This window comes from Magallana gigas, chromosome 7 (genome assembly GCF_963853765.1).
Source record: "Magallana gigas chromosome 7, xbMagGiga1.1, whole genome shotgun sequence".
Lineage (NCBI taxonomy): Eukaryota > Metazoa > Mollusca > Bivalvia > Ostreida > Ostreidae > Magallana > Magallana gigas.
Window position 1 is genome coordinate 33,478,560 of NC_088859.1, and position 11,124 is coordinate 33,489,683.

Genomic DNA, 11,124 nt, shown 5'->3' on the forward strand with positions numbered 1-11,124 from the left:
ATTTTTAATTTGCTTTAGTCATTTTCTTTGCGATTTAAAAGTTTTTTTAAATAGAAAATTACATGTATAAGGAATATACTTTCTGTATATTCAGTAATTTGTGATGTAACTGTAATTGCGAAAAAAAATCTTTACATTTTGGTTAACCATTACCTTAGTATAACTTGCTTTTCTTATTATATTACTTACTTATCAACAGAGGTGCAGCAAACATTTTTAATATTATTTGAAAAATGAGAAGGACAATTTTGAAAAATTTGACTTTGTTAAATTTCGTGAATAAATGTCTCAGTTAATAGTCCACTGGAAAAGAAAACACTCATTATGTTTGTTACTGACTTACTACGGAAATATATTGGGTTGATCAATCTCATAGACGGTTCCAACAAAAGGGACATGGTGACGCACAAACCAATGATTTGGCAAATATCAAATTTTTACACAATTTCCACAAACATGAATTTTATTTATCATACGGAAAGATGAACTTTTGAAAAATTACGGTGTTCAAAAGTAAATAAATCAAATTAAAAAGAGAAAATAGAATTAAGCGTTGGGCCAACACCACATCTTCGCTAGCGAAGCGGACCGAAAACCCTTGGCTAGCGAAGATGCCAACACCAATACATTGAGTTTTCCCTCCGCTTCATACCCACGCAAGCGCAGAGGAATGTAAATACTGCAGCGTGGCATACATCATAAGCCAGAAGCCTCCCATTGAAACATAATGTCTTCAAGAACTATATATTTATTAAGATGCATTCTCTATTAATGCATATTTCCTACCACAGATATCGAATAGCTTCAAATTCTAATTCTTTTTTCAGTGTGTCACTCCAATTGTAACTATTTTTAGACAGAAATCGCAATCACGTGATACTAAACCAATGTCCAAAACAACTCGGTTTGTTTACATGTGCAATTTCCGGATGAGTTTGATTGACCTACAAGTAAGTTGATAGGTGATGACTTATGATGCGTGAAACCTCCCGTATGATGAAACTTCGAGTAGCTCTTTTTATTTCGTTGTCACAATCAAAAAGAAAAGCACCATGCCACTTAAACAAAGTACTGTAGTTTGTATTGTTTATCTAAATATCAGATATAACTCACTTCATAGTGCTGAGTACTAATTTAAATGACCACCTAATAGAAATCTCTGTGTAAATACGAAAATAGTTCTATTATGCTAATAAAAAGAAATTAACTTTCAAACATTTATGTTTCAAAACACTTTAAGTGCAATTGTTTATGGAATTCATATGTAAAGGGATTCCATGTATTTAGTTATCTACGTATCATTCAGAATATTTTATGATAATTATTTTTAACGACCTCAACAAATTACCCATCAAATTTAATTAAATTTAGATAACATTTTTTAAAATGATTTTTTAAGCTATCAACTATTATTTAGTAAAGCGAAATCCCAAATATTTTAGCTTTAAAATTTGATTATTTTCTTATATAAGAGTTCTTCTTCTCAGGGAGATTCATATAGTCCAAAAATGGCCATGGACACCCAGTCTTCTTAAATAACTATTTTAGGGATTTACTACTCACAATTACTAGCTGATAAAAAGTCGATGGTATCTTATAGACAAGTAGATCGGCTTTCGATTACTTATATATATACATGTACATGTATACTGTCTCTCTGAAAATAAATTAACCATTATATTCTTGATATAGACACAAGTAGTTGTCGACAAGGCCAGTGATATACGAAAATCATGGAGGAAAAACGCTGAACACCAAACTTTGAAATCTTTTTTAGATTGTGGATGTCCAAACAATGTAATGTGGATTCAGACATACTTGGGACTAGATCTGCCCACAAAGCGCCCCAACCTCTCAATCAAACAATATCATTCTGCGCTTTGTTTGACAGAGCCCCCTACTTCTGGTGCATTAAAGCATAACCCCTCCGACTGCGGCATCGACCCCGCTGCACCGTATCCCATCTTAAGAATAAATGATATTTGCTCGCCTAATCCCGCCGTATTTTGGACAAATATTTTGTCATATTAATATACTTATCGCGAGTTGAGTATTTAATGGACGAGGAATAAACTTGTCACACGATATTAATCCCTCTCTTATGGCGCTTCAAGCCGAGGTTAGTCCCCATCATGACAGGGGGAAAATTCCACTTTCTCCAATAAAGCCCAACTATGCTAGCAATATACGCGGGGTGGTTTTGCGCGGGGACGAAGAAAAAAAAAACGTTACAGGAAAAGCGCTATTGATACTGGGCGGCCATTGAGACGACACGCTACCTTTCCCGATCTTCACGAATCTGTCGTGTTGTCATCTTAACGTATTCCTCTTGAGACATGGGTACTCGAAATGATTAAACAGAAACACAAACACAAAATTTGATTAAGTCAAGATCGTTATTTTTTATTGGGAGGGTATGACCCGCTGTCACACATGAGGATATAAAGTCTCTCATTAAATGAATTTTTTTTTCTATTTACCCTTTTTTGCTTCTTACAGGTAGGTTGTTCGTCTTTTAAATTCTGAACTTAAAAATAATTTTCAAGAATTTTTTTTTCTTTTTATGTTGATTATAAAAATAATATTTATGTATGTTAAAAGATGACTTAACAAAAAATAAAATGTGGAAAGAAGTTTTTGAAAAAGTAATTGAAAAATATGTCATTTATTCATTTTAGTGGATATCTAGAGATAAATGCTTAACGTAATCGAAGCTTCAAGTCCTCAGTTTAATATTTTTAGCAAATTTACATTTTATTTATGCATTGCATTTATTATTGCTATCATAATGTTTTAGAATTATTTCATCACGATTAAGTTTTTGAAAACGAACTTCCAATAAAATATTTACATTGAAAAAAATTAAACTATTATAAGATTTTAAGATTCACGAGAAATGAAGTTGATATTAAAAGGCTTTCTTGTTTTTTTTTCTATACCACTATCACTAAAATTATTTCTTTTATTATTTTAAATTAAATGCATATATTCTTTGTATTATTTCCTTTATTATTTTAAATTCAATGCATATATTCTTTGTACTACTTCTTTTATCATTTTAAATTCAATGCATATATTCTTTGTATTTTTGTAACTTTAGTCAATAAATTATTTGAATTATTTAAAGACAGCGTTTGAGATTTAGCCCTTTTCAAACAAATGCATGCTTTTAATTTGTGTACAAAATAATATTTCAAGTCGATCATCCTTTAAAAATTAGATTTATTTTTTAATCATTAAAAACTAAAAAATTACTATAAAACTTCCTTACACAAGTTACAAAATTTAAAACATTTTATAGTTTTAGTTTTATTTTTTTCCAATATTTTTCAAAACATTTTTATGACACATTTTACCCTTTTTTTATTTGTCTTTAAAAACTCTTCTGTTTTCCTTGTAAAAACTGTTATTGCCGCGTTGATACCCACTTCTTAATACTGACGGTTACAATATCATGATTTTGTTTGATGTTTGATGTACATGTTCTTTATCCTTCGAAAAAATCACCATCAAACTTTTGGAATAATTTTAGAAATATGTATATGCATATTTGATCACAGTTTTCAAATAAAATTCTACATCAACATTTACAAACTTTCTGTTTGCTCTAAACGAATAATGAATTACCACAAACTCATGACATTCCACTATATTCACCTACATGTTTTGTACTTTAGAGGTCACATTCTTTATATCGTCAAATTACTGTGTATTTTTTAGATGTTAACACAACCTCCCCCAACACCAACCCTCTTGTTTAAAAAAGAAATATAGAAAAGGAAAATGAAGAACATGCGCGGATCCAGAAATTTTTTTCCGGGGGGGGGGGGGGTCCGACGGTTATTTGAGTTTGTCCGGGGGGGGAGGGGTTCCAAGGCATATTTTTGGTAATTTGATAATTTAATCTAAAGAAATTAGAATATTACAGGGGGAGTCTAGACCCCCTACCACATCTAGATCCGCGCATGGAAGAAGTACAGATATGAAATATCTAATAGTAATGATAAGAGGTTTGAAAAAAGCTTCTATATTTTTAAAGCAAAATAAGCATAAATGTACATGTATTTAGCTCTCGGTGGTCGCTTTCAAAACATAGTGTCTCATCTTTTTAATTGGAGTAAAGTAAAGAAAATATAAACACCGACTGAATTTTAAAAAATTTATTGTTACTTTTGAATTATTTTTAAAAATCAAAGATTTTAACACTATATGAAATTAGATTTATCTTTTTAAAAGATAAATTATATAATAAAAATTGTTAACTTTCGATTTTTTTTTTTAATAGAGCAGATTTTATGCATATATACAGTATGTATCCATTATTATGAACTTGTGATAATACAAAATTCTGGAAAAAAGAAAAAAAAAGAATTATTTCAGGATTCGAGTAGTATGGTTGTGTCTATACCATACATATTGTGGATTGATAGTTTGAGTTATGTTTCTGTTTTTAGTATTTTAGTCGTGATAGTGATTATAAAAATCAAACCACGGACTGCGTATAATTGTTTTTGAAAAATGTTTGGTCTCTGCCGATTTCCGTTTCTCGAACACTGCACATACATAATGGGTTTTATAACTTGCGCCCTAAAGAGTAAGGGTTTTGTGATGGAATACAAATAAAATACATTTATATTAATTCATTAAATGGATATGAAAAAAAAAATGACATGGTCAAAAATTAAATTCTGCACGTTCAAAGCGGCACAGATTTGAAATATGGAGATGCATTAAAAAGCGGGCTCTTAAAAGGGTTTTTAGGATAAATTGCATTTAGAGCACGCTTTGTTTATATCTTTGTAAAAACATCTTTCCGACAAATCAAAATTTGTATACTTTGTGTTTCCACAAATGGACAAACGTCTCAAAACAAGACGTTAAGCAATGTGCAAAAAGGTCCTACCATTTTCAAGACTCGGTATATATATTAGTATATCTTCGCAAAAAACGCGATGATTAAATCGATCATCGGACGGACGAGTGTGTGTTGAATAACACCTATATCCTTTTCACGCCCCTATAACAGTTTATTTAGGGGTTCATCGACAAGTATGTATAAAACAGTGTTTAAACTTCATTTAAAGATTAAATCCTTGAACACGTTTCTGCTCTCATAAGAAGTGGCTTCCGAGTAAACATTCTGTACTGGCAAATTCGTAAAGCTGAAACCATCACACAACATCAACGCCTTTCCAAACAGATTAGCAGCTCAGAAAGTTGTCTAAGAGTGTTTGGCTGGGGTAATGATTGATTACAATAGGATGGTCCATATTAAACACTCTCAAGACTCATTGAGAAGACACTGATGAAAAGAAATTGATATGTTTAAATACTTCTCTAGATCGCTTTTACTGTATTAGGATCAATTAATTATGCATCTCTTGCAAGTTTTCGCATATTTATTTTACCTCTATTTTCCACACAGATTAAATTAATCATCTGTATGGGAATGATATCAATTTCATTTACTCCCAGTTTAGCAAGGTACTTAAAGTTTGGTCTACTCAAGACACTAGCTTTAATATGAAATGAACTTAGTTTAGTTTCCACAATCTTAGGTTTCAAACCAGGTAGGTACCCACGAAAAATATTTTTGTCGAAAATTTTCCATTTTATGAAGAAAACTCTTAATCATAAAATGTATCATTAAGTTTACGTTGTGCTCACTTAGTGTTCTGTTTTTTTCTATTTAGTTATGCAGGCTTACAACAGTCACGTGGTTTTTTCGCCTCGTCCGCCATTTTTAAGCCTTCACCCTCCGATTACCTACCCCCTACAGTCCCACCCAGCGTTCTTTCCGTTCCATGGCTCTCCATACGCTCTGCCGCCTTCAGTCTCGTTTGCTGATAAAATTGCTGGTAAGCAAAAGTTGAAAATAAATCCGAAGTATTTCTGTTACTGAAAATAACACTTGAACGATATAACTTTTAGATTTATTTTTATGTTTCCCCTCAAATCTGTATTTGTTTCTCAATAATGTCATTAAGAATAAAAACAGTAATACTCGGATTACTTCAAGATTAGTTAATATTGATAAAATACATAAATAGATTATGAATTGAATTCCAATATCAAAGGGACTTGGACACGATTTTAGATCAAAAATTTTATTTTTATTTTTTATGTATAAAATGGTTTATTGGTGCATTTTAAATGGTTTACCAAAATATCAAAAGTTAACGTCAAGTTACAAGCGAGATACAGAGGTAAGAATTGATAGTTATGTAAACAAAACTCGAGTCTTATAGTTGTATCATTTTGTTATTACTAGTAATAACCAAGTAAAAACAACAGCGGCGACAAAGATGTTAACAACTTAAACTGAATAATTCTATACACATTTCAAATACTTTTTTTCGGGTTTTGTAGCCGATTTGTTGTTCGAGGCAAGGTTCGGCTGTCAGAGGAAGCAGAGACGATGCCGGACGGCCTTCACCAACCAGCAACTGTCCACGCTAGAGAAAACATTTGCCAAGACGCACTACCCCGACGTCGTGATGAGGGAGAGGCTCGCAATGATGACCAACCTCCCAGAGGCCAGAATCCAGGTACGAAACACACCGTCTAAGTCACCTGTATGGTATTTATCTCACCTCATTTTGCTGTATTTACAAACACGTGATTTCATTTTTTTGGAAATAATTAATTAAAAACACGTCTTATTTATTGATTGATTCATTAATCAATTTATTTTTCTATTTGTTCATTTTGAATTGTTTGTGTGTGTCCTGATAATTTTATAAAATATTCACGTGCATTATAATGCAGTAGCAAGTGCTACATCGTGCAGAATGTTTAAATTCCGCTAGGTTTTTATCGATGGGTGTGACCATCGGTATTTTGTTTTATCTCATATTTGATTGGCATATCTAAGTTGGTTAATGAGTTTTTGAAATGCATTACTTAATAACACATTTTAGACTTTTAAGTGCAAGATGTATCTTTTTTTAAATTTGCTGTCAATTTTTTGTATCATCATTTGGATAAATAAGGTAACACATTCATTGAAATAAACGTGATGATATCATAATGCAAACATTGTCTTATTGGAAATGAAGTTTTTATTACATAGTGCATTAAACCCAACTTCACTTCTGCAAATCTGTGGTTTGAATAAATCGAACTTAAAATTATGGTAATTGATACAATGATATAATGTGGTTGATTAAGTACGCAGTTTATTATGACATGAGCCCTGCATGCTTGCTTCTCGTTAAACATGTACTTTGCGTGCAGAGAGAGAGAGAGAGAGAGAGAGAGAGAGAGAGAGAGAGAGAGAGAGAGAGAGAGAGTTTTCCTGACTCGATTTTGAACAAAAGCAATTAGTCCAATACACATTATTAAGTTCCTAAACCATCGACAATTATGGTTACATAATCTGAATCTTATAACCAATATTTTACTTAATTATAAATTTCATTTCATCAACTAAGATAGATTATTTTAAAAAAATGTTTTTAAAAAGTAGGTTGCCATTTCTGTGCCAAAATTGTAACTGGTCTTAGTATCTAGATAGAAAATTACAGGTATCTTTGCAATAAGATACAAACATGTATAAAATAAACTTTAAAAATATCAAAAATAGTTCTGCCATATCTGTGCAATTCAAGTTAAACCTTATCTGTTTTTTTTTTACTGTTTTTTTTACCAGTTATTAAGTAAAAACATTTGTCAGGTTAAGATTGTATTGTACATGTATCTTCCTATATATAACCCAATTCTCATATCAAATAAATCTATAGGTATGGTTCAAGAATAGAAGGGCCAAATATAGAAAGAAACAGAAGGTGACGCCTGCTGCTGAGAGTAGTAGCCAATCCGGAGCCGGTGAAGAATCCGATACAGGCGTCTCTCAACAGAGTGACGCAAATACTGACCTTGACCTGACTGATGACGTGATAGTTGACGTGGTCAGCGAGGAAGAGGAAGATGAGCTACGGACGTTAAATACAGGTTAGAGGAGGACTGACAATAATATATCGATAGTCGTTTTCTATATGGGAACTTGGTGGGTGGGATTAAAACAAGCACAGATAAAAATTGTTTGTGTAAAACAGAATTGGACCCTTTCCTTCTAATTTCAAAAATAGGATTTGATTAGCAATTTACTTTTATTTCAGTTAATAGTTTTATACATGTATGCGTGTGTGTCTGTAAAACGCCCTTTTTAATGATGCGTTTAAATCGGACAATTTATATTTACGATAAACCTTTGGGTGAGAATTCTGTTATAAAGATTATGAAATCGTGTCATTCAAATAAAGATTTTTATTATGCAATCTTTTTCAATACATTAAAATCCCTTCCCAAACTAATTAGTAAAGTAAAAGTGGGTGTTTACAGAATGCAGCAAGCAAAACATGTCTTACTCAAAAGTTTGATCAGATTTCGTTGAGTTGCAATGCTCAACCACGATCTTATACAGAGATGTGAGATACTTGTTCTGATATTAAGCTCTTTTATCCTCTCTGCAGATCAAAAACCTGGACTAGAAAATGAGGAACCGGACAAAGGCATTGTAAATTGTACTGGCTCTGCTTCAAACTCAGAGAACGCCGAGGGCTCCACTACAAACGCTGATGAAAAGGACGACGATGAAAGCGATGACCCCAAGACGAGGGCGACGCCATCTCCTGATATTGAGCAAACTGGTAAAAATTCCTCGCACTTCCAATTACGGTGTTTAATTTTGTACGATAAAGACACATCAATTCATATGCTTTTGTATTCATACAACTTTTTCTTCATTGCAAACTTTAACAGAAAAAGCATATTGATAAGTGGGTGATTATGTTTTTAATTTTTTATTTGTGTTTATTTTTAGATAAAGAGACACTCAGCTATCCGCCATCAACAACTTTACCCCCGTTTCAGATTTTCAACAATCAGAGACAATTTAGTTTTCCTCCTCCCCCTCCCCATGGGTTCGGGTTTCCGTTTTGCCTACCGGAGAATTCATTTCCGTCCTTATATCGTAAAGCATCGCCCCTGGGCCCCGCCCATTCCACCCACCCCCTGTCTACCAGCCTATACAAGAGGGAGGGGACGTCATTGGAAACTCATTACAACCCAAGCATCGAGAGTCTGCGGTCCAAAGCAAAACTGTATTATGATTCTCTGGGAAAATTGTGATTTATACTGACTCTAGAATTGTGTTACTTATTATTGTGGAAACAATTACATGTATATTCATGGGGGCTAATTTTATTGGATTTCCATTTTTTTTAAAGAAAAGGTTTGTGGGAATGTAAGTTTTGGGATTCTTCTATGCAAAATGAGTAAATTCATAATTTGTTGGGAATGTGCACCAAGGAAATCCATGCAAACTGAGCCCCAACGAATATTCATGATTCCCTGGTACATTGACTTGAATATACATGTAAATCTATTTTGATATGCACATAATAAAACATATTATTTGCTTATTATATAAGTGGATTAGGCAGCAGGTATTATCTATATCAGCTTTCTCCATTCCACGTTACATTAAATAATGCATTTGAGGTTGTGATTTTGTATAAGATATTGATTATATAGTCCCGCTATCTCTTTCTCTAAATTTTTATCTCTCATTCATTTTCATTACGTTCATGTTTTTATGTTTGCAGAGTTATTAGAAAATGTTCTGTAAATGCTTAATATTAGTATTAGTATGTTGAATGTTTTATCTTTAAAAATTTAAACGAGTGCAACTCCTTCCAGTGGAAATTTTCGGTATAGAGAGGGTGCACTTTTGTTGAGTACTTGTTTACAATACACGTTACATTGCTTTGTTTAGCATTCTGTAAGCTTGATTTACATTGCTTATTATACAAATAAAAACTGAATGCATCTTTATTTTTCTATCTTACTCTAGAACTCATATCTTACACATTGACACGATTAAGAATTTTTCAGTAATTTTGGTTCTGCATAATATCTTTAAAACCACGACAAAAATAAAAATGATTTATAAAAAAAAAATTATCTCTTTAAGCAGAAAAAAAATCACTAAATTTTTTTTTACCTGACCACCATGTATTATAGATGATTATATTATGTATTGGTTGATAATAAATTTGAGGCTAAGATACCCTGTTTGCGCTAAAACCCGCGTGCACAAGCGCGGTTGGGGCGGGGGGGGGGGGGTGTTAAGACAGGACATAATCCCTGGAAAATTTACAAGTATTAAATTCCCTTTGTTAATTTGCCGATTGTAGGCCTACGACCACCTTCCCCCGCGGCATGTGAAGGTATCGCTTGGACCCCCCCCCCCCCAGCCTTCCCCTGGGAATTTTTTTTTATCCGCGCCATTGATGTTAAAATACATTTAAATTACATTTCTAGTATATAGTCTCACCTAACGGTCCAGAATACTTGAATAAGTTACACGTTATGATACACGGGATATTGTAACTTTTTCCCCCTATTTCATACTACGACAATTCGTTTCAACTACTCTTTCAGTGAGCAGTCTTCTGAAGAAAGAAAGACAACTCCACTCTTTCCAAAAGATGAATCGAAAAATGCAAGTTATGTTTCTTGTCGTAAGCAAAAGGAACGTTGAAGTACTATTCATATCTACGTACATTAAATAAAAACTCGGGCTGTTTATCGATAATTTAACAATTTGTTACAGAACATCATTGGTTGGTTTTATTCCAAAATCGTGTCACCTAATGTGAGCTGCTTTATTAATTACTGATTTTCACTTCAAAATTTAAAATTAGAAATTTCTATCTAAGTTTGCACTTTCCTTTCCAAAATGATTGCGACACAACCAGATATTGTTGTTTGAATATTATATGCATGAATTTTAACATCACAGTTACGCAGTTTTGGTCGATGGCTACATTGAAGGTGTCATATCTTCTTATCGGAAAGAACTCCAAACGGAGATCAAACAACTGGAGTTGATGTTTAGATAATCATTTTGTCAATAACCATATTTTTCAGATAACATTGATTGTGCTCTGTAATGTTTAACGACGTGTGGGTCAGAGAATCAAAATTCAAAGAGGGACACGCTTGGTTGAACAAACTCAGCTCGTGACTGTCATTGCACACAGGCCGATGATTCTGTAGAGGAATATACACATCAAAGTTAAACTTGTGATAAACCAGCACCAGCAGCAAAGGGGGGGG

At 32.9% G+C, this 11,124-nt stretch overlaps 1 protein-coding gene across 1 annotated transcript; it reads left to right on the forward strand.

The window, feature by feature from the left end:
- The first annotated feature begins 5,452 nt into the window (after positions 1–5,452).
- Positions 5,453–9,835, forward strand: LOC105341454 (diencephalon/mesencephalon homeobox protein 1). Its single transcript, XM_011448002.4, has 6 exons — positions 5,453–5,570; positions 5,694–5,858; positions 6,370–6,548; positions 7,743–7,953; positions 8,475–8,651; positions 8,825–9,835. The coding sequence occupies exons 2-6, from the start codon at positions 5,696–5,698 to the stop codon at positions 9,130–9,132; spliced, it is 1,038 nt and encodes a 345-aa protein (XP_011446304.2). The 5' UTR covers positions 5,453–5,570; positions 5,694–5,695; the 3' UTR covers positions 9,133–9,835.
- Positions 9,836–11,124: the final 1,289 nt, after the last annotated feature.